Raw genomic sequence first — 26,125 nt, 5'->3', positions numbered from 1 at the left:
GTTGAAATTACTTACAAACATTGAGAGTTGATATTTCTAGGACAACAGCTGGTTACTGGAAAAACCTTTTTTGACTCATTCTGTTACAATTACAGATTCATATTCAGAAATAAATCAATAGGTTTCTGAAACCCTTAATGCAAAACCTCGATAGTAATAACACATTTTCAGCTGCTTTGCCAAACATATTTCTTAAAAATTTTCGATATCTCAAATTTGAAAATTTCATACATAAACCATGTTACCAAAATGACTATCAACAAATTTGTATTTGTTTTCATTTAGGCTAATTGAGGTTTCAAATGGTGACAGTATGAATTGTGGGATAATAGAGATTACCTTAGTCCGGCGACTGCCAAAAATGGATGGATTATTTATTGAAATGTTTGTTTGCGATTATACCCCATTGATGAATTTGTTTGATTGATAACATTAAACTTGGACTCTGAATTCAATCCATAATAGTTTATACTGAGTTGTTGTTTTTTGGTTACCTAAATGAAACAGCCACATTAAATGTTAAATAATCTATTCTAGTCAGTTCATGCAAATAAAGGCAAATTAATCACGGAATCCTGTTACATTAAGTTAATCGATTTTTTTTGCTATTGTTGATGGAGCTCTAGATTTGTATTGTTCTATTGTTTCGGATACGAATGGGTTTTCTTTCCATTGATATTCTGTGAATGTCAAGCGTTGTGAAGTAGGAGACTATCATTCATTAATTAACACTCGTGATTTGAATAGGAGAGAAATTCATATAATGTTCGAATACAGATTTGTTTTTGCCTGTGGAATTACCACTCGAATGAATTAATAATGTAGTGGAATCAACTGGATATTTATGACAAAAATTTGGATTTGAATGGCTTTTATTTCAAAAACTTCTTCCTATTATTATTAATGTAACAATATCACATTAGATATTCACCTAATAACTGTGGAAACAATGATACATTTGGAGTATGGAGTATGCCCACGCAATTTATGAAGTGTTCTTCCTTATACGAGGAATTGGGCAAATTCGGATGTGTGGTTAGTTACCTCGTTCACTGGCAAATGGGGATATGACAAACATGTAGTTTGTCGTTCGCTTCAGTCTAGTTCGGGGACTGATACTCGATTTTCAATTGTGGGAAATCATCGACTTCATGTTGATGATAGACACTACCTTGCACTGAAGAGTGGCCAAATAGCCCGACACCGGTCTAAAAGTGTTCCAGTAATTGAAAATCGATTCTGGCAGTTGTATCGCCAACAGCATATGTAGGAACAACTTCAGTTAAGAATCCTGCACTGACACCTGCCGTATATAATCCAACGCCCTTTGTGGTATCAGCCAGGTGAGTAGTTGTTTTCTGATAGGCGTCAGTCCATTAAACCATGTGTGTAGGTATATAGAGACTGGCTTGAACGTTTAAAGTTCATTTGCTTTAGATTTGTTGACTGCCAGTCTTCGAGCATAGCCCACTGACTAATAAGAAACTTTCAAAAAAACCATAATAACTCCATTATTTAAAAAAAGCGATGAAACAGACATTATCAACTACCGACCCATATCACTCACTACACACCTGAACAAAGTATTCGAAAAGATCATAAAAAAAGGCTAAAATCGTCAATTTGGGTTTCGGGAACAATTATCTACCCAAGACGCAACCTTAGCTCTTACTTCAGAAATATCATCTGCTCTTAATGAGAATAAACCGTGCCTATGCATTTTCATTGACTTGTCGAAAGCATTCGACACAGTTGACTACAACCTTTTACTGAAAACATTAGAAGATATTGGTATAAGAGGTGATACTCTGAACTTGCTCAAGAGTTATCTCGTCGATAGACTTTAGTGTGTAAAGTTTGATGACATTTTGAGTGATACACAAGAAACTGTTATAGGAGTCCCTCAAGGCACAGTTCTGGGGCCAATTTATTCAACATATATGTTAATGGACTATATGCCATCAAGAGCAGAGGTAAAATATTGGGCTTCGCAGATGATAGCCATTTTTCACAAGGCAAATAGCTGGGAGTAACTGGAACATGTAGTTGAATCGGGTCTGGTTTTGATTAAAAATTGGCTCAAACATCGATTATTGACAGTGAATCTGGAGAAAACTCACTATATACTTTTCAGTTGCAATAGTTCCAGCAAAACTTCTTTTTCTCAACTGAAAATTGATCAATATGTAATACTTCCAGAAGCTAAAGTGAAATACTTAGGAGTAATAATAGATTCACATCTTACATGGGATTCTCATATTCAGAATATTTGTAATAATTTGCGTTGCATATTTTCCAAATTCAAATTTTTGGTAAAAATATTAACAAACTCTAACCTCAAAATTTTTTACCATGCATTTGTAGCGAGCTACGTTATTGTTTGTTGGGGAGGAACCTACCATACGCACCTTTGCCCTCTTGAGGTGCTCCGAAAAAGGTTCCTGAAATTAAAATTGTCCAAACCGCCTTATTATTCAACTGAAACTCTGTTCAACGAAGCAGAAGTTTTTGATATTCGCCAGCTCTTTTATTATAATATTATCTTCTATTACCATAAGAACATAAATTTTGCTCTACCGACTCACTTGCACAACACCGGCAGAAAAGTTGATCATGTTATCAATTTTACAATACTCTTATACTTACTTGGCTCCGAAACTGTATAATACTATTCCTGAGGAGATTGATTCGTACCTTCCGATTCACTTGTTTAAAAAAAATCAAGATGATTCATGTTGATAGAAAAAATACTTGAATTGAATGTACATGATTAGGTACTATCATTTCAATTAGGAAACCACACACTACATCGTTTTATTTATATTATATATTTTATGGTGTTACAATTATTGAGCCATTTTCTTTTACTAGTATATAGGAATGTAAAAGTTTGACTTTTATTTACATTATATTTTACGTTGAGTAACTGAAATTGCCACCAATGATATATATTCTTTTTACTATTATTGATGTCATAGGTTTAACTTCATATCTATATATATTATTTCTGTCTTTTAATAAATTCTTGAAATTGTATTGTTTCTGTTATACGAAGCAAGTGCTTTTGCACTTATCGTCATTTTCCTTTATTCAACTATTATTATTATGGTAAAGAGAATTTCTGGCTTTCTACTACTCCATCGTGATGCAGAAAAATGTGGGAATCTTCCAAAGAAAGGAAGGAAGTAATCAATTTTAAGTGGTGAAACCTTCACCACTTCATTCAGCGAAGGTGTCATCCCCCATTTTTCAAAGGGGTTGAGAAAGAAATAACTGTATACATAGATGTGTTGATCATGCACAAATCTGGAAGAAAAAGCCTTTCTGAAACAGCTACTTCCATATAAAAATTGAATTACACGAAAGAAAACTTCTTTCGAAACAAATACTTTTATATGAACGCTGAATTGTACAAAAAACAATTTTCTCTATTCAGTTTGTATCCCATTCGTATGGAATCGAATCAGATATCATTCACAGGATTCCAATTTTGGAGGTGGTGTCAATTTCTATGATTTCATAGTTTTATAACTTAATGTACCTAATAGTTATTAACCGATCAAGTATAGCGTCATTGTATTCATGAAATAAATACACCAAAGTATTGATGGTTTTTCTGTTTTGATTTTTCTTCGAATTCGCAATTACAAGGAACGTTTATGTAGTACATCATTCCACTTCAGTGAATATACCAGTAATAAATGGACAACAATGCCATCAGTCCAGTTTTTTTATTTTTATCACTCTTCTTATTATTATAAATAATTTTTTATAGTTTTGTCCTCAACAATGGAAACATGTAAGTCACTCGAGAGTTAATATAATTTTCTGAAAATTTCTCATATAGTTAGGTTCGCGTTTGTAAAAACATCATGTATGATATTCGTATTATAGTTGTTTTTATTTTCTTTCACTTACGATACTTCAACCAAGAATCATTCCACCGAACATGTTGTTGATTGGATTCGTTCTTAGACTGTCTCTAGTTCCTGTTGTCGATAGTGATATTGAGTGTCCCAGCTGGTATTGTATAATAAAAGATATTGCAAACAATAACGTCAATGGATTCTCCCAAACTTGAAAACAATTCGACCAACTCTGTTGCAGACTGAATTCATCGCCTGACTTGCATAGCTGCAGTTTAAGCAAAATTGATGTCATCGAAACCCATTCCAACATCAGTACATTCTGATTCTTCGATAGAGTAAATCAAGAAAGTTTCTCATGAGAATTTACATTCGGAACAATGGACGTTTTCAACGGCTTGTTGACTCTTTCAAACTTCACGATTCACGTTTCCCTTTTGAAACTTTGCGAATTCCATTTCACAATCTAGCGAATCAACAGCCAATTTCTATGTAGTCTCTAGCGAAAACCTATTACAAAAAGGTAATCTTGTCTTCAACTTGGAGTTGTACTCAAATCATCGAATGATTCTTTGTTTGATTGATGGAAATGAAAATAATGAAAATGCTGAGTCAGGCACGCATGAAAAAAACATTAACTGAGTTGAATTGGCATTGAAGGAATTTCATTAATCAATAGGAAGATGTTGAATCCGTTTGAATTCCAGATATGAAAGCATGACACACAAAGTATGCTTTGTGATTTCTGTGTCGAGAAGGTAGATTTATAGATAGATAGATCTTTATTCACCTACTTTATGATGAAAATACATTTGTAGCAGGTCGATTTCTGGTCTGTACATGCGGGCATGCGTGACGATGTTGACAATTGAAACAATAAAACTCATGTTTGGGGTGAGTATTCCATGTGATCTGGTAAGGAATTCCTCAACGGAATGGAAATAGTACTCAAGGAACATATTTTTCAGACATTTTTCGAATTTGTGATTATCCAGGGATTTTATTTCTGATGGAAATTCGTTATAAATTTTAACATTTAGTTGAGACTCAGAAAGTCTCAGTTTGGGAGGTCTCAATTTCCCAGAAGACCTTATAGAAGACCTACCATTGGTTGAAAAACTTATGATATTATTGTAAATATTTCTAGCAGTTTGATGAATATGAATACAGGGTGAGGGTAATATCATGTGTTTTATTAACAAAGTCCGATAATGGACACGATAGTCTGCACCAGATTCTAACCGCCTTCTTTTGACAACGAAAAATCAGATTGGGCAAAGTTACCTCATGAGACTATGCCATAGTTTATATGTAAATAAAAAGTTGAATAGTACTATGTTAGCAGAACAGGAGAGCTGAAATATTTTTCAGTCGCCACTAGCCACAATAAAAATTATCGAGGAGAAAGTTTTCCACATAACTGTTCTGTGGTAGCTGTTTCTTTCTTGAATGTTTTTATCGTTAGTGTATTTCTTTCACTTCAATAAAGAGAAAATTACAAATGTTATCTATTATTCTGTCTTTGATTGAAATAAACTATTGGAGTTTACTATTGATTTTTCATGATGCTACATACTGGAAAGCCTAATATGTCATTGGCCTAATAGGTCATTGGCCTTCTACTATTAGTTTATTCATCATTTGTTTTCTTGTTTGAATTTTTGAGTACAGACCTTGTGCTTTCATAAATTTTATAATTTTATCCAGATTTTTATTATGATCTTGCAGACATTCCTTTAGAGAATTTGATATTTCAAATCGTTGACTAGTTTCATCATATTGGACACAGTTTAGCAAGATATCTTTCACTGTTAGCCTTCACCTACATTGTTGGCATATTGGTTGTCTTTCTTCTGAGAGCATGCATGTTTTTTAGGTTGGTTAACCTATTCTCAAGTGTGTGATCACAGTTTGTTCTCTTCGTGTCTGTGGAATAGAATGCCTACAGGGTGTAATTTTTGGCTTCACCTGTCATTCACTTTGCCATAAACCCATAATTGGTTGTTTAAAAAAATGTTTACGTCTTCTGGTCGAATATTACAAACATCAGATATTTGGTAGCACGTTTGGCTGCCCGATCTGCTTGTTCATTACCCGAGATTCCTTTGTAACGAATCTGAAGCCGCCCCTGACCGATATGTCGGTCAGCGAACAAACATATAACATCAACGTAAAAGTAATGCAGTCGGCAACCGCCAGTTAAACTCTAGTTGAGTACCGAAACGACTACAGAATTCTAGAACGATCGTTACCGATATACAGGGTGTCTCTGGACTTCCTCTTTTCCTCTCGGGAATGTATAGATGGAGTCAAAATATCACCAGTACTTCATATAACTTTTTTTTCTAAGATCCTTCGTTACCAAGTAACGGGCCCTCGAAGTTACAAAATGAAAAATGTTTTTCTTTGATAACTTTTCAAGTGAATATTCAAAATCATCCAAATTTTGGTAATTGACTAAACAAATGAATTCCGTCGATGAGCTTTCATGCAGAAGTCAGTTGTTTTGCTACAAAGTCAGGAACGGACTACCCCCGATGGTCCACACCCCAAAACTTTGAAATGACAGATATTTTTCAATATTTTTCAACAAATTAAGGTTACTTGGACAATTTTATGAATGAAAGTACTCGTGTGGAAAGTCGATCGGAGCAACGAGTCTTGATAAAAATGTAGTTTCACTCGACGACATCAAACCCGCTCGTCCACCATTATTTGAAATGAATAATTATCAAAGCAGAAATAATAATGATAACGGTAATTCAACAACATTTATCCTGAGATGTCTACCATTATTCGAAAATATTAGTTTTTAAGGAGAATGGAAATGTTAGGTAAAATGTTCATAACGAATTTTTATAATGCAAACACGTTTAACTAACGAAACTCAAGAGCCTCAAGAGCAAACAGAAATGAAAAATCCGCTACAGAAACTGCTCGATATGACCACCTCCTCTCTCTATACATTTTCTTAGTCTGCGAAGACACCCTCTCTGTACTTGAAAGAGCATTCCAGGGTCGTTTCGTATGGCTTCACAATGTAATGTTATTCTATTCAACAATGCATCTTTTGTGTGAATAGGTGTAGCGTAAACAAGGCTTTTTAGATGCCCCCACAGAAAGAAATCCAATGGATTTAAATCCGGAGACCGCGATGGCCATGAATATGGCCCACCTCTACCAATCCATATATTGTGGAAAATATGGTTCAGATGGTCACGCACAATCAAACTAAAATGAGGAGGAGCGCCATCATGCATAAACCACATATCTCTTCGGGTTTGCAATGGAACATGTTCTAAAAGTCCATTCAAATCGTTCTGAATGAACTCCAAATAACGTTCTCCATTCAATCGGTCCTGTAGAACGAATGGTCCTATAAGATAGTTTCCTATGATACCAGCCCAAACATTCACGTTGAATTTCCGTTGGTGTTTGGTTTGCAATATCCCATGGGGATTTTCTTCGGCCCATATATGGAGATTATGAGAGTTGATAACTCCATCTCTATTGAAACCTGCTTCATCAGTGAATAAAACTCGATTAATAAAAGTCATATCCTCTCTTTGCCTATCCATGAACCAATTGGCATATTCCAGTCGTGCTGGAAAATCTTGAGGTGTCATGGCATGTACCTTCTGGATGTGAAATGGGTGGAGCAGTTGTTCCCTAATTTTTCTATGAATAGTGGACTTGGATGTATGGAACTGTTCTGATAGATTTCTGATGCTCATTGAAGGATCACCAGCGACGGCTTCCAAAATATTTTCCTCCAATACAACGGTACGTACAGTCCTAGGAGCGCCCTCACCACCTCGTTTTGGCAAAACTGTACCTACAATAATATCGAAATAAAACAACGTGCTCAAATTAATTATCAATTATTACATACCTGTCTCCCTCAAGTTGCGATCGACACGCTCGAATGTTTCTCTTGACGGTACCGTTCGATTGGGAAAATGCTCTGAATACAGACGACGAGCTTCTGCAGCATTACAAAATGCTCGTCCATAAAATACATGCATATCTGCATATTCATTGAATGTAAACTGTTCGGCCATATCAAAAAAATTCAAAATATCCTATAGAATATTGACAATACAATGATAGTCATATGACAACGCACCACTCAACAAAACAAAATCGCATTCCAGTTTCTCATTTTTTATCAAAACTTTCTAAAAGGTTTTTTTTGTCAACATCTGTGAAAGAAATGGAACATAATTATTCCCTGGATATTTTTCACCTCATCATGTGCAGCCGTTTTTGTAGTTCATTCGTTTGCTTTTTATTAGTATAGTAAATATTTTTTCCGATGTGCGTTTTTTCAGCTAAATTTAGATTCGTGTTAAAGAATTTCTTCCATAAAATTATAATTATCAGTGAAACTCCTCAATAGTTTAGCTGTGAAGAAGAATTTGAAACATTCGAATGTTGAGTTTCATGAGATTCAGATAACTGATCAACACGAAACGTGATTATTCTACACGTATTATGTACATACAAAATATGGAATGAATTCGATATTTCATAGTAGAGTAGCTTGTTAGTTTAAAAACATCACGAATCTACAGAACTTGATATTTCTTTTGAAAAAATATCTGCTATCACAATTGTGACTTGAACTTCCATATAGGTACTGTACTTTTTGTTTACGACTTCATTTTAGCATACTTTGTATTATTCCTGTTATAAATGTTGTTGAATTAACGTTATCATTATTATTTCTGCTTTGATAATTATTCATTTCAAATAATGGTGGACGAGCGGGTTTGATGTCGTCGAGTAAACTACATTTTTATCAAGACTCATTGCTCCGATCGACTTTCCACACGAGTACTTTTATTCATAAAATTGTCCAAGTAACCTTATTTTGTTGAAAAATATTGAAATATTGAATATTTACTTTGCCAAGTAAAAAAAGTACAATTTCTCAACAACCCTGGAGGTGATCGTTTTCTAGATATTTACAATTTTCTAGTGAAGTTGCAAAAACTGAGTATGTGGTGGATCTCGTCAAAATAAACAATTTTTTTCTATAAAATGTTTCTTATGCAAATATCTAAAATTGCAAAAAATTGACAAAAAGCAATGTTTTGAAAAATTTCAACAATTTGTATTTCGAAAACGAATGATTTTACAATAAACATTTTATAGTTAGAAGTTGTTTATTTGAATCGAAGGGGTTATATTTTTAGGAGTGAATAATTTTTGGGAAAAAAAGTTTTATTACAAAAAAAGTGTATCAAGATGGAGTAGTAGAAAGCCAAAAACTTTCTTTCCCAAAAAGTTGTTTATGTTGATGAGATCCACCACACACTTAGTTTTTGTAATGTTCTCAGTAACTTCACTCAGCGCCCTAGGAGCTAAGTAATATGCATCGATATAGAAAATTGTAAATATTTCGAAAAAGATCATCTCCATCGTTGTTGAGGTAGTGTACCTTTTTTACTTGGAAAAGGTGTGGAAATTAGGTTTTTTCATGACAAGTGCCAAAAGTTTACTATCAAAAAAGTTTGGGTAATTTGAAATAAATAATGACAGCGTCAGCAGCGCTCTCTAGATATTACATGAAAGTTAATACGAAATTATAATTTCCACGACAAGAAAACCGAGTAATGAATTTTGTGCAAATAACTTATTTTTTGCAAAATTTACTTTTAAAAAAAGAACAAAAAAATTAAATTTTAACAACTTCTATCTCCGAAACGAAGCATTTCCGGACACACGTTTATATCGACTTTTTTTTCTTAAAACTGTCTCAGCAATACTTCAGTTCAATATTTTAAGGTACTTATGTTACACCCTGTATATTTGCCACCGTAATCAGCCGAAAAATCATCATTGCCACCCAGTACATTCGCCAGAATAACCGTACTATAAATTACCTCAGTTATTCAACTCCAAAACGAAGGGATGGCGGTCCGCCAGCAACAAGTGAACACGGAGTTTATACGGGATTTTGGGAGAGCGGCAAATGCAAAAGAAGTTGTGTGAGGAAATCGATTCACTACCATGCAACATTCATTTCTCATTTTGTGATGTCTGCGTTGGGATTTATATGAGAACCGTTAAAAACGGACTGGTTTCAGCTATATTTCAGCGACTCATGTATACTTTAGGAATATATCTCGTGATTTAGAGTTTTCTCTTCTTCGGAAGATCTTCCAGGAGATCTTGACGCTTGCTGTTTGATTTTCATATCGCGGTATTTTCAGAATTGGAATGTAGAAAAGTGATTTATCTATATACTACAGATGAAGGAATACAACTAGATATCATTAACATTCTCTACAAATGAGAAAATGAGTTATAAATTGATTCAGACCCATAAATCTATCACATTACACAATTTAGGTGCTAAAAATCGTACGTTGAAAGGTAAGACCTCGTTATTCTTTAGCTCGCACAAGTTTTGACTTCTGAGAGCTGTCGTTTGTAGGGAAGTGACTGCTGTATAACGGAAAACAGAATTTTAACAGATATATGATATGGAAGCAAACGTTTGAAATACGTAATCTAGTTTGAATATTCATGAAAAACTGAAACATTCTTTGCGGTAACTGTTCTTTCGGTATATAACTTTCCATGAAGCTTAATCAATAGAGAATCTGCTGAAATAAACTAATGGGCAAACTGAAAAGTTCACCCCGAAAAGTTACTGTGTAATATAAACCACTGAAGAGTCAAATTAGTCACTAACTTGCCGTATTCACGAATTTTGCCTAAAAATTAAATAATCAATGGAACACAGGATAGACGTTTTGATAAAATTTTTTTTTCGTTTTCAAAACTAATTGAGAAGAGCTATATTTTTTCCAACACAGGTGAAAAAATAAAATAACTAGATGTCATTTTCGACATAAACGAGTTACAGAAAGTTTTCTGAGAAATTGGTGTAGGTTCGGAAAATGTGTATAAACGTAGACTATTCATTATGACATTCGAACATTTGATTTTTTTGACGTATGCCAAAGGAAATATTGTTCGCAAATGAGGTATTGTTCACAAGTATTTTTTTTTTATTCTGAAAACGAAAAATTGAGCATAGACATTCAATTTTTTTTTAACATTATACATTTATATTTGGAACAATCATGAAATACGAATCAATTCAGAGGACTAAGTTTATAAAAAAAGAAAGAAAAAAAAACCACCTCAAAAGAGTTGCTTCGTTCCTTTCTGTTCATAAAAGAGGACATATGCCTCATCACTCACAAGCGATTTTGGTGAAATAGGGGACACGTGTGAATCGTTGTATTCATACCACGTGCCACTATATGGGCGTCTGCAATACGCTGTGCAATGCCCGTTGTAAGTAGTTCCACTGTGATTTGAAAGTGCATATAGATTATGACGACAAGGAGCCACAGTGTCTGCTGCATAATTGCTCATATCTAATCCATCTGAAGAAATGTCAATGAAAACGTTGTATTTGTCTCTGAATCTTTCCGTTGGAGAAAATATTTTCAAATGAATCACCAAAATACGGGGAAATATACAGATTGATAGGGAATTTGTAAATTTGTTTCTTTCCTTGCACCTCGAACACGTTGGTTTTTCATCTTCATCCAGAGTTTACTCTCTTGTGAAGGAATTCAAGCAATGTGACAAACTCAATTGGCCAGTTCTTTGTGGTATGGAGAAAGACAAATCCCAGAAAGGATCGAAGGTACTGATGAGTATCCACAGTGTGTGCACTTCATAGTGGATTTTAATTGACCAACGAAATAGTCTACAATCTCAGCCAGGACTCTTGTGCTTTTCCGCTGTGGCTCAATTTTTCGTCAATCTCCGTTAAGAGCGGTTCAAGTTTCTCAGTAATTCTGTTGGAATTTGTGGAATTCGTGGGCGTCTTGATGGGCAGAAACCATGAATCGAGGGGCAAATCTTCGAATCTGACTTTCTAAGTAGACTGTGTTAATTATTCTATCAGATGAATCTTTTGTCCACAATTCCTTGATAACTTCTGCGAACGCTTTGATTGAAATACCTTCCATTCTAGAAATACTAGTATTGATATCTTCCATGTATGTACCTTTTTTTTAAATATTCCAGCAACCATTTCGTGTTTGATAAACATTGGATTACACTGTTCATGAAACAAGTGTTTCCAATATTTTTCAACCCATCAAACCGAAGAGTTCTGACTGAAGAATGTACCATCGATCTATTGTTGTAACTATTGATACTACGTTTACCACTACTATGGTCTTCTGAGTAAACACGGATACGATAATTCACTCCTTCATTGGATAAGGAATTCTTAGCGAAACAGTTCAGAACTGAATTGGATATTAGTTCTTCTGGGGACTGTGAGGGCTCAGCCAAAGGACTGAACTCAGCCTCATTTAGAGTTCCACATCCTCTTTTGTCAAAGCTTGACGGTTTTGCTACGAGTCTTCCACCACACTTGCTCAACTCCAGTTCTGGGTCTACTATCATAGGTAGATGCTGTTATAGATTTATGATTGTTATGTGATTACACCCTGTATATCGTTTTTAGTTGACATTTGTTAGTAGTGATCAAGGTTGATGTGAAAATATGAGTTGTTGAAAAAAAAAATAAAGTTTTTGAAAGACGTCTGACTTTTCTAAAAGAATATAAAATTTCGTTCTTCGACCCGGAATAAATAATAATTTGCAGGTAATTCAAAAACATATGGTTCTTCGACCCGGAATAAATAATAATTTGCAGGTAATTCAAAAACATATGGTCCTTCGAGATATGCAAAGAAACAACACCATGGATAGCATGAATGCAAGCAAATCTGTTCAAAACCTGAGGTACAGTCAAAGATTGAAAGAAAAGAAAGAGAAGCTAGAGGCTAAATCTGATGTAGTCGTGACAGCAGTTGAAGGTCAAGGAGCAATCAGAAAATCTCCTTCCAAACTAAAAGGAAGCAGTAGGAGTAGTCAAGCTTCAAGACTGAAGAAATTGGAAATCGAAACGGCAATAAAGAAGAAAACATTAGAAAAAGAGCTTATAGATCTAGAACTAGCCCTGAAAGTAGCAGAAATTGAAGAGAATAGTGATGAAAGTGAGTCAATGTCAATGCATCAGTCCCAAAAGCCTAACGTGGAAGATTGGATCGACGGTAAAACTCCATGGACAAACGGGCATGACGGTGAGGATAAGCATTCGATATTTATGGTAAAAGAAGATGAATTGGTAAGAGATTCTCATTCTAAAAATAGTCCGGAAAAGTATTCTACCCCTTTCTTTCATAACAATATGTATCAAATGACTCTTCCTCAGATGACAAAAATATTAACAAGGCAATCTCTGCCACGAGAACTTCCCATTTTTGACGGAAATCCAAGTGAATGGCCCAATTTTATTTATCATTATAATAATTCTAACGCTATTTGTGGATTTTCAAACGAGGAAAATCAATCTAGACTACAGAAGTGCCTAAAAGGAAATGCCAAAAAAATTGTTCAATCCCTTTTAATAATGCCACAAAATGTTGACAAAGTTATTGATTTACTGAAAAATCGTTTTGGTCGGCCAGATCATATAATAATGATGTTGTTAGAGAAAATAAAGAAATTTCCACCCGTGAGAGAAGAAAAGCTTGAGTTATTCATAGAGTTTTGTGATGAAATCAAAAATTTTGTAGCTACTATAGAATCGCTCAATGAGGAAGAACATTTACATAATTCAATTCTAGTGAATGAAATAATGAGTAAATTACCAACCTCATATCAGCTATCATGGGTAGAACACCTTTCTAAGTTAGAAAAACCACGATTCAAACTAGTAGAATTAGGAAAGTGGCTTGATGAAAAGGCAAATGCGGCTAGTCAAATTCAAATTCCAAAATATGACATTCAGGAAAATACGTCAAAATCAAAATATGTCAAAAAAGGAGTTACTTTAGCAACGAGCAAAAAATCTTGTATTTGCTGTAAGAAAAATGTACATCATCTTACAGAGTGTTCTGAATTCAAGTCAATGCCAGTAGATGGTAGGTGGTCAATAATAACGGAAAATAAGATATGCTTTTCTTGTTTGAGTTTTTATCATAATCTAAAGCAATGCAGAAAACGAAAGGTATGTGGAGTCCAACAATGTCCAAAGTTTCATCATAAGTTATTACATAAAGACGTTCCTCAGACTATTAATGAAGGCAATAATGTTGATGACTCTGCCATTGTTGGAACAAATTCTCACGTTTTCAATAATAAATCCGTTCTACTGAAAATTTTACCGGTAGTTGTCACTTGTCGAAACAAAACAGTCGAAACTTATGCACTTTTGGATGACGCATCAACAATTTCTTTAATAGATGAAGAATTTGCTAATTATCTTGGTCTTGATGGTCCCATACAAAGTCTTTCTCTACAATGGACTAATGACGATTTGTTTCATCAACAAAATGATTCTAAAGTTGTTTCATTTACTATTAGTTCCAAAGACAATGGTCCCAATTTTCAGATGCGCCATGTACGAACAACGAAACTTTCTCTTCCCTCGCAGACAGTAGATTTCGATAAAATCAGGATGAAGTATCCATACATCCAGGACAAGATTTCACCGTTGAAAGATGCTCAACCCAGGATACTCATCGGACAAGATAATTGGCCACTTCTAGTTAACAGAAAACTCATTTCTGGACCATGGAATGGACCCGCCCTGAGTAAAACATTATTGGGATGGGTAATTCATGGAAATTTGGATGTCTCCAGTAGAAATGAACATATCGTCTGTCATATCAGTACCCACGATCTCCGAAATGAGAAGGATGATTTGGATATTCTACACGAAATGGTTAAAGAAAATTGGAAATTGGAAACTGTTCAAAGTATGTCTGATAAAGTTTCGTCGATTGAAGATAAGAGAGCACAGCATATTTTGGACACAACAATGAAACGAAGTGGAGAGAGATTTGAAACAGGACTTCTATGGAAAAAAGATAACATTGTTCTTCCTGAAAGCAGAACAAATGCGCTAAAAAGACTGAACTATATTGAACGAAAAATGGATAGAGATGAGAAGTACGGTGAAATATATTGCGAAAAAATTCAAGACATGGAGAAGAAAGGTTATATCAAGAAGTTGACAAAAAAAGAAGCAAATAATGTGAATGAGAAAACATGGTATTTGCCACATTTCGGGGTAACAAATGTAAACAAACCAAATAAATTAAGAATTGTCTTTGATGCTTCAGTCAGAAGTCACGGTGTGAGCCTCAATGATAATTTATTGACAGGTCCCGATTTGTATAACTCCATGAATGATATTCTGTTGAATTTTAGAATTAAAAAATATGCATTCACTGCTGATATAAAAGAAATGTTTTTGCAAGTTAAAGTAAGACCGGAAGATTGCTCTGCACAACGAATATTATGGCGAGGTAAAGATCGACGAATTGAACCTGATACATATGAAATTGTTGTCGTATTTTTTGGATCGACCTGTGGACCTTGCTTAGCCCAGGAGGCTAAAAACAGAAATGCCGAAGACTTCAGAGAAGAATTTCCAGAAGCAGCAACTGCCATCATACAACAACACTATATGGATGATTATTTGGGATCGGCAGACACACTCGAAGAGTCAATAAGTCTTATTAAGGATGTGATTCATGTACACAAAGCAGGAGGTTTTGTCATTTGTAACTGGATCACGAATCATGAAAAAATCAGCCAAAGTATTGATGTTTCACTCTTAGCTTCAGGTGGAAAGAATATGGAAAAGAATGGAGAATTCGTATTAGAAAGAATTTTAGGAGTTTTTTGGAATCCTCATGACGACACGTTCAGCTTTCAAACAAAATTTCAGAAAATTGACAGCGATATTTTGGAACACCTAAGACGACCAACAAAAAGGGAAATCTTGAAAGTTTTGATGTCCATCTTTGATCCATTAGGATTTCTGGCAAATTTTTTAATTCAAGGGAAGATTTTACTACAGGACATCTGGAGAAGTCAAATTGGCTGGGATGATGAAATTTCAGATTGTATGGATGAAAAGTGGCAACTGTGGATTGCAGATTTGAAAACTATCCACAATTTCAAGATTCACAGACAATACTTCACTTTGGATAGACAAAAAAGTGAAATTCAACTCCACATATTCTGCGATGCCTCTGAAAAATGTTACGCAGCTGTAGCCTACTTAAGAATTCAACAAGGAGAGAAAGTTGAGACAAGTTTTATCACTGCTAAGACACGAGTGGCACCTTTAAAACCTCTTTCCATTCCTAGGTTAGAGTTACAAGCTGCACTGATGGGAGCGCGCCTAGGACATTTCTTGAAGAAAACCTTAGACATGGAAATTTCGGCTATTTGGTACTGGAGCGACTCAAAAACGGTTTTGCATTGGATACGGTCTGAAGCTAGAAGATTCAAAGTTTTTGTTGCCCAGAGACTAGGAGAAATACAGGACTTGACGAATTCTTCAGAATGGAAATACATCAATTCCAAAGAAAATGTGGCTGATGAAGCTACGAAGAGATTGGAAAAAATTACGTTTAGCGATAATAACCGGAGATGGATTACCGGACCAGATTTCTTGATATTATCACCAGATCAGTGGCCAAAAGAAAAAATGGAAAGGGAAGTAAATATTGATCATCTGGAAGAAAGACCTTGCGAATTTGTATTCTATCATTTCATTCAAGATAATCTCATAGTGCCTGACCCGAATAGGTTCTCTAAATGGAAGAGATTGTTACGTGCTACAGCCTATGTCATTAGGTTTTATGAAATTATTAAGAATCACAGTAAATTCAAGTCCGAATTAACTGCAGAGGAAATTTGCAAAGCTGAAGTTCATCTTTTCAGAAACATTCAGTTGGATTCATTCAATGAAGAGATGACATTTCTTAGAAATAAAATGCCCATCAGAAGTAAAAGTCGACTTTACACTCTTTCTTGTAGTTATTCTGAGGATGATGGACTCATACGGCTCAGTGGAAGACTGGACCAGTCAATTCAGTTGACCGACTCTGCAAAACGTCCTATAGTTTTAGATCCTAACCACAGAATAACTAAACTTCTGATCCAACATTATCATGAAATGGTTCACCACCATGGTCAAGAAATGGTAGTGAATAATCTGCGAATGAGATTTTGGATATTAAGAATGAGGCAAGCGGTAAGAAGTGCTTGGAACAGCTGTCAACATTGTAAAAATCAAAGAGCTTTACCAAGAATCCCAATGATGGGACAACTACCCCCTTGCAGGATTGAACCCACAATCAGGGCCTTCATTAAAACAGGCGTTGACTATTTCGGACCTTTAGAAGTATCAGTCAAGAGGAGCCGAGAAAAAAGATATGGTGTTATTTTCACCTGTATGGTCACTCGAGCTATTCATCTTGAAATAGCACATGATTTGAGTACGAATTCATTTATCAATGTACTTCGTCAGTTTGGATGTCGGAGAGGATTTCCTGAGGAATTATATAGTGATAATGGAAAAAACTTTATAGGAGCTGAAAAGGAAATATCTCAAGAACTGAAGAAGTTGAACCAGGATGAAATACTACGATTTTGTGCAATGAAAAAAATTAAATGGGTTTTCAATCCTCCTCTAGCACCTCACATGGGAGGATGTTGGGAACGACTTATTCAAAGTATAAAAAAGGTTTTAAAAGAAATTTTAAAATCAAAGTACTATCCAGAACATATTCTGAGAACTTTTTTGATTGAATGCGAAAATATTTTAAATTCTAGGCCTTTAACATATGTTTCATTGGACTCTGAAGATGCAGAGGCATTGACTCCTAATCACTTTCTCATCGGTCCGTCGTATGCTGCACTCTCCTGTACCGAAACCAGCGATAGGGATATGAATTTGATGTCCAGTTGGCGTGCTGCACAGAAATTATCTGATTTATTCTGGTTCAGATGGACAAAGGAGTATTTGCCAAGTTTGATCAGGAGATCAAAATGGCATGGTGATTCAAAATCTGTCAGTGTAGGAGATGTTGTTTTAATGGTAGATCCAAATGGACCCAGAAATATTTGGCAGAGAGGTATTATCAACGAAGTTTATCCTGCCAAAGATGGTAAAATCAGGATCGTCGATGTGAAGAATAGTAGTGGCACGATTTTTCGACGACCAGTTTCAAGACTCATCGTTTTAGATGTTATAAAATAGTAGTAATTTGTTATTCAATTACTAAGGGGGAGAATGTTATAGATTTATGATTGTTATGTGATTACACCCTGTATATCGTTTTTAGTTGACATTTGTTAGTAGTGATCAAGGTTGATGTGAAAATATGAGTTGTTGAAAAAAAAAATAAAGTTTTTGAAAGACGTCTGACTTTTCTAAAAGAATATAAAATTTCGTTCTTCGACCCGGAATAAATAATAATTTGCAGGTAATTCAAAAACAGATGCTGATAGATTTTGTTCATGGGAAACATTAATAGCTCACTTGGTGTTTTTGATTGAGGAATTGTACGTGTATGTATGATAACGATAAGCTACTGACTAATTGGACTCTTCAATGATTTATATTACATAGTAACTTTTTGGAATGAATGTTTCAGTTTGCCTTTCATTTTATTTTAGCAGATTCTAAATTGATTCAGCTACGTTCGTTGGAAGGTTATACACCCAAGAAAAAGTAAGAAATATTTATTCTTTCACAAAAATTGTCTTTCAAAGAATATCAAACGTTACCCATGTTGCGGCAGAAGAGTATCAATTCGCTAATAATTGAGGGTATCACATTCCGAATCTTATACGGAGAAATAGCAGCAGAGGACAGATACTTGGAATACAATTCCGTGTTAGGAATCACACGTTAAAAGGTAATACCTCGTTAGTCCTTAGCTTGCACAAGTTTCTCAACTTCTGAAAGTTGTCGTTCGTATGGGGGCAACAGCTGATTAACGGAAAAACAGATTTTAAACAGTTTTTTTTTTCAAATTGAATCCTCAATTCAATATTTTATGAATTCCGATATTCGAAGATCAAATAAAGTATAGATTGAATTCGATAAATTTGTGAGAAATGCCTCTTAGAATCAAAAAATATGCATGTTGCAAAATTTGTATCGAAATGATCTGTGATGAAAGATTTCATGTAATGGATATATTTATTATGTTTGGTATTTCAAATAATTTAAACAAGAAACCATCCACAAAATCGACTCAATGTGTGCTGGATTTTTCAGCAGACAATCCTGAAATGGAAAATCTGATGATTTCAAAAACATTCCCTGTTTTTACACAAATCCTCTTCGAAAGTATTTCTCAAAAATATCTGCTCCGTTGGAAAATTCAGTGTTGGAGATTCAGGATTTAGGATGCGGTTACTTAACAATGTCTATTAGGTACTCGCGTGCAATTTAATTTGTTCTAGAACATTTCTTCCGGGTTATTTTTTCAACGAATGACAAAAACAAAGATAATTCTACTATGATCTATTCAAGAGAAAAATATTTTGTTCCATTTATACAATTCAGTTAGAGGTATTGACAAAAAAATTGTGTATGTATAAACGTTAACTCTCCATTCAAACTTCTGCAGGTTGAATTATTTACTTTCCTGCTAATTTCTGAGAATTGACTGGAATTCCAAGTGATGATATCCAATTGATAGCTCTACAAATATTGTTTATTCAACGATAAGAAGAAAACAATAATCAAGTTCTAATTACCTAAGAAGACCAGCTTGTCACCATACAAAAATATGAGCAAAATTCATCCTTTATTAAAAAACTAAAGAAAATCGTATTCATTGGTGAATACGATCCTGATAAGATACATTCAGCTCAGGGAAAATATCTGAACTTATCCTTATTGAATATAGGATAAATAAAATAGCTTGTGTCTGATTTCTACTATGATACGACTACTACTATGATACTATTGTACCTATCGCAGGTACCAAAAGCACATTTACTATTTCATTACCGTATTAGGAATCACACGTTAAAAGGTAAGATCTCGTTAGTCCTTAGCTCGCACAAGTTTCTCAACTTCTGATAGTTGTCGTTCGTATGGAGGCGGTAGCTGATTAACGGAAAAACAGATTTTAAACAGATTTTTAAACAGATTATATATTTGGGAATTTGTTTGTGAAAAATACTTCAGTTTACTCGAAAATGGTTTAACAAACCGAAATCGGTCGTAACAAATAAAAATCGTACTAGAAATCAGACACAAGCTATTTTCTTTATTCTATGTTCAATATAAATTTCTATTAAATAAATAGGTCATCCAATCGCTAATTGTAACATTGAATTTCGAAGTATTCAATTTTTTATTATATTTGAGTTTCATCATGTGACATATCGAAAAACAACACTTAGGAACACAGCTATTGTTGAGTGATGTTTTTATATTGGAGTGATTTATGTGTTCATTAAGGTGATTTATTATGTACTTGATAGTACAGAAACAATGATTTCACTTTTGGACTGCTCTGAATTAAATATAACCGAAAACCAATTTTACGTTGTTGGATATGCACAATAATTTTTCAGAGAATGAGTACTAATACTATATAAACATATAAAAACAATTTGAAACGAAATACTGAAGAAGTTCAAGAGTGATCACTTCCATTCTGACAAATATATTGATTTCAATTCATCCAATATTTTTGGATTCTGTAGAAAATATGATACGGAATGAAGAATATATACATGGTTAGGAATTCAGTATTGTATACTACCAGGACAACAAATTTTTTTGAAACAGATTAGGGTATTCTGTACAGGAAGGAAAGATCTGATATACGCATTTTGGAATATAAATATTACAGAATATATCAGGATCTGAGAATGATTAACATCTGAGAATTTTTGAACATCTTGTGGTTTGAATTCAGACCGCAAGAACACCCAAAATCATCTGACGGGTAATTTGAATAGAAACACAGAACTCAAGTTGAAAAACTGACAGTTGAACCACTCATTCTGAATGTTACGAAATTGTTGTACGACATTTTGAAAGTACAATTATAATATGTCGATAGAATTGGAAAGGATATATCTTAAGATGACATTAATTATTGGGAAAAATCTTTCTACTTCTGCATCTCTGAACTAAAAATATGGAAATCTTCCAAAGAAAGAAAGTAAGCAATGAATTTCGACATAGACTCTTTATAAAGATGTGTCGATCATGCAAAGAAGTTATTTTCAAATACCAGTTGGAAGAAAAAATCCTCCAGAAACAACTACTTTCATATAAACATTGAATTGTACGAAAACAACTACTTTCACATGAACATTGAATTATACACAAAAACTGTTCCTATTCAGTATGTATGATTTACACAACTTTGCGACGGAATTTATTGCTTTTTCCCTTCATTTGGGAGATTCCCACATTTTTTGCGTGAAGATTGAGGAGCAGAAAGCCAAAACTTTTTTTTTCCATAGAATTATAGCTTTTTCTGATTTCTATACTAACGATAGTACATGAAATTATGAAATCTGAAAAAATGCCTTTCTCAAGATGAGATAAACAAATTACTTGAATGAGTTCACTAGTTCACTGTCAAATTGTCAACATGATACCTATTTCAATTGCCAAGTACCATTGTACTTCACATAATGAAAAATGGTTTCGAATGAAACTTCAACAAAAAATGTTTAGGGGTGTTCAGAAATGACATATACATCCTGTATATTATCACCGATTCGAATAATATTTCACAAGTTTTTCTATGTCTGTCTAAAATCTGCTTTTCCGTTAATCAGCTGTCGCCCCCATACGAACGACAACTCCCAGAAGTTGAGAAACTTGTACGAGCTAAGGACTAACGAGGTCTTACCTTTCAACGTGCGATTCCTAACACGGTTGCAGAATCATCCCAGCTTCAACCAGATAAATTCTCTCGAGAATTCTCTCGAGGCAGGAATCGAACCCACGGTCTTCCGATCGTGGGTCGGGCGTACTACCACCGCGGTCAATTCCACAACAAAGTGTTTGAGAAAATGTAAAACATCTTTCCCAGATGATTTTTTCATGAAATCCAATATTGCATGAAGAATGCCCAATTCGGTTCTCACAAAATCGCTTTAAATTTTAATCACAGTAAACTTTGATTTGTTGAATAGTTAATATTACTGGAGTTTTTACCCAACACCAAATCGTTATTTTTACACCTCGACACGTGTTTCGATCACCAAGGAATCATCTTCAAGAGAAATAAAAAACTAGAAACTACTCAAAACTAAAGCTATTTATGCTATTCAGGTACATCATACAATTGGCCTTTCTATTATTTTACAATATGTCCTTATGTATGTTTAAATGTTACAGCTACATATAGAACAATTTTCAGCTATATAAAATTAGTTTCACAATATTGCCTATCTAAATATATTTACAATGTGTCTTTTTGTAGTAATCAGTAAACCCAACAATATTATTTCAACAAGCTATATAGTATGCTTTTTGGTATTGGTCCGTTATCGTTATTATTATTATTTTTATAATATATATATATATATATATATATATATATATATATATATATATATATATATATATATATATATATATAATATTGTTGGGTTTACTGATTACTACAAAAAGACACATTGTGAATATATTTAGGTAGGCAATATTGTGAAACTAATTTTATATGGCTGAAAATTGTTCTATATATAGCTGTAACATTTAAACATACATAAGGACATATTGTAAAATAATAGAAAGGCCAATTGTAAAATTAATTTAGGGTGGCACACTTGTATGGGTGGTATTACTGATTACCTACCTGTATGATGTACCTGAATAGCATAAATAGCTTTAGGTGTAAAAATAACGTGTGTCGAGGTGTAAAAATAACGATTTGGTGTTGGGAAAAAAACTCCAGTAATATTCATTACTACACCAAAGGTTCCAAACAGTATATCATAAATTGTTGAATAGTATTGAATTTTCTACAACTGTTCTTTTCAAAAACACTTGATATAACTTTCTTATTACTCCAACTTCGGAAGAGGAATGAAATACTCTGAAAGAATTCCGATTTTCAGTTGTGGAATATCATTGACATTAGGTCGATGATGGTCACTATCTTGCACTGATGAGTGTCTAATAAGCCCGAAACCGGTCTGCAATTGTGCCCGTTCCATAATTGAAGGTCGACTCTTTCAGTTGTATAGCCAATTGCATAAGCAGGACATTTTCTGTGAAGATTCCTGCACTGACGCCTGTCGGATATAATCCAACGCCCTTCGTGTTATTAGCCAGGGGAGTGGTTGTTTTCTGATAGGCGTCAGTCCATTAAACCTACTGTGTAGGTATATAGAGACTGGCTTGAACGTTTGAAGTTCCATTTGCTTTAGACTTGATATAAAGTGAAAAACACTATGAGTATTTCATTCGAAAACTTTTCAGCTTGGTCATTTCAAAGTGAAAATGCCTGTATAATTGAAAGTCTATGTAAATCAAGACTTTAACTGTAATGTTAAATGTTTGACATCTAAAACATTTCAATATTTCACAAGTTGTTTCTTTGATTTCGAGATGTATTTCTTGTTTCCATATTTTAATCATGAAAATTCTGGAACATATCAGTGACTGTTCAAATCATTTTCAAAAATACACATAACAAAAAAGTTAATCCGTCTAGGAATTTTCATCAGCCATTCACGTTTGCCACACTAGCAAATTATTTCCAGTAAATCTGTATATTTAATAATCTGTAAATAGTATGGAATACTATTAATTGGAAGGATATATTTCGAGAAGAGATAAATTTTTGAGAAAGTCAGTTTTTGTCCTTCTACTTCTCCATCTTGATACAAAAATGTGTGAATCTTCCAAAGAAAGGGAGAAAGCAATCAAATTAAAAAATCAACTCTATACAAAGACGTGTAGGCCATGCAGAGAAGTAACTTTCAGACACAAACTGGGATAGAAAGCCGAATCCAAGTAGCTATTTTCATACAAACATTGAATTTCACGAAAGAAACATATTTTTGAAACAAATACTTTTACGAAAAACACTTTTCTCTATTCCGTTTGTATTTCAAACATTCGTAATGGGATCGAATCAGATACCATTCACAGGATAACTACACAATTTAAATAATGAAGGAAGTGAAATTTCACTTATATGGAATACTGTCATTTGCACTGCTACACATCAGATGTTTCGCCGTAAGACACGCAAGATTCCTATGGCTGGGATTTGATCAAACAAGCGAATGAATGTTATTTACGTACTGTCATCGATGACATTGGTGAAATGAACCCATTCCGTGACAAAAAGTCGTAATTATGAACGAATTGAGTGTTTTTTCGCATAATCTTATCCGTATTTGCTACTGAAGAACCGATAAGGCAAGTATCTTACGGCAAAATATCGGATGTCTAGCAGCGAGGATGACAGTTTTCCATGTAAGTGAAATTTTACTTCTTTCATCAATTATATTGTGTAGGAATCCCGTGAATGATATCTGATTCGATCCCATTACGAATGTTTGGAATAGAAACGGAATAGAGAAAAGTGTTTTTCGTAGAATTCAGTGTTCATATAAAATTATTTATTTCAAAAGTATTTTTCTTTCGTGTAATTCAATGTTTGTATGAAAATAACTGTTTCGAAAGGGCTTTTTCTTCCAGTTTGTGTCTGGAAGTTACTTCTTTGCATGATCTACATACAGAGGTACTACTTTTGAATTTGATTGCTTCCTTCCTTTCTTTGGAAGATTCACACATTTTTGTATCAAGATGGAGAAGTAAAGGCCAAAAACTTTCTTTCCCGAAAATGGAATACCCCTCCTTTATTTTGTGAAAAAAGTTCATTGTTTAACTACCGTATGAAGGCTATTGAACTGCAATATCATTAAATCTCTCTAAAATATGAAATCATTATAAAATATCAAATGAAAAAAATAACGCACTGTCGAGAATTTCGTGTATTTCAAAAGAGTTTGTTGGTATTTGTAACAGCAAATGTACGGGAAAATGTATTAATTTGTACGTCTCGAAAAGGTCATGTGAATGGTTCCAATCAAAATTCAACCACATTACATGAACATGCAACAATGGAAATGTAATCGTAATAATGTTCTACTGGTACGATTATCGAGTCAGTTGAATTTTCGAGAATGTCATAATTATTTTCGAAATTCAACAATGCTACATCATACACAGACAATTAATTCTGCATGCACGAGGTTTATAAATTCGGAATGGAATATCAAGTGATCGTTCAAATTTTGGTAGTCGATTTATTCGAGTGTTCACTGATTTAATGAAGCTTTTTGTATCCAAATTATGTTTTGAATGAATATGAAACTGAGAAATTCAATGGAATGGAAAACAAAATATACCTGTATTGATAAAAATTGTTCAGATATCTTCGTGTAAAGGTTCATCACCATAAAATAAAATATTTGTTTTAGGCTGAATATATTTTTTCAATAAATTTTTTTAACGTGATTTGACAAAATTCATAGTTGCGCGAGTTGGTTGATAGTGCTCATATTATTTCAGTCATTGAAGAAAATTTTGTATAATGAAACGATCATGGAAATAACGTGAAAATATATGACAATTTGAAAACATGCAATCGATTTTAGACCTAGAAAGAAGGATTTCAATAAGAGACAAAATAATTTCGTAACTAGCTTTGAAAAATGTAGATAGTTTCACAACCCTCAACTCAGAGTCAACTATGTTTCTCAAGAAGTTCAGTATTTTATTACAAAGTCCACTCACTGATTTTGGACGATTCGGAACAGTACAAACTCAAAACCAAAACAAACTTATGGTGAATTTTCCATAATGGAATAGTGTCTTTCAGCGAAAAAGAAACTATTGAGTTCTACAATCAGGTAATTTGAGCGTTTGAACCGTAATACACATTTCAAATTTTGAGAGGGAACAGTCCCACTGAAAATTTGAAGAACCAGCAATTTTTTGCAGAATCTTCCCATCGTATTGAAAATCGAGATCCTTATCATAGTTTTAATATTATCTCTCATTTTAGACATTACTATGAAAACTTTTCATATTGTAACACTAACAAGCATTTTTGTTCAGTGACATATATATCCACCAGTTATTAACATAATCAGATAGATAGATAGATACAAGTTGAGTCAGCATAAAGAACAAACTTCGAAAACATTATATTAGAAATGCTGTAAATTTACATAAGGCGCGTGAAAACAGATCATAAAATGAAAATGTTCATTACAATTATCATATATTTCAAAAACGCTCGTCAAAATATTGAAAGTAACTGATCGTTTCAGTGAATGAAAAGAAAAATAGTCTTCACAGAAAACAAAATGGAAACACAAAACTTTTTCGTAGGTGC

General features: G+C 33.8%; 2 protein-coding genes across 5 annotated transcripts in view; one reads left to right on the top strand and one right to left on the bottom strand.

The window, feature by feature from the left end:
* The window catches only part of LOC111504603 (voltage-dependent T-type calcium channel subunit alpha-1G), a 639,024-nt gene that overhangs the window by 141,159 nt on the left and 471,740 nt on the right, over positions 1-26,125 (bottom strand). The window lies entirely within an intron of this gene.
* LOC141484692 (uncharacterized) lies at positions 12,324-18,216 on the top strand. Its single transcript, XM_074179903.1, has 2 exons — positions 12,324-12,513; positions 12,565-18,216. The coding sequence occupies exon 2, from the start codon at positions 12,580-12,582 to the stop codon at positions 17,974-17,976; it is 5,397 nt and encodes a 1,798-aa protein (XP_074036004.1). The 5' UTR covers positions 12,324-12,513; positions 12,565-12,579; the 3' UTR covers positions 17,977-18,216.

The sequence above is a fragment of the Leptinotarsa decemlineata genome, unplaced genomic scaffold, assembly GCF_025532065.1.
Source record: "Leptinotarsa decemlineata unplaced genomic scaffold, Ldec_3_MD MMD2_tig00026282_RagTag_RagTag, whole genome shotgun sequence".
Lineage (NCBI taxonomy): Eukaryota > Metazoa > Arthropoda > Insecta > Coleoptera > Chrysomelidae > Leptinotarsa > Leptinotarsa decemlineata.
Note: the sequence above shows the minus strand (reverse complement) of the source record. Positions and strands in the feature narration are given on the sequence as shown.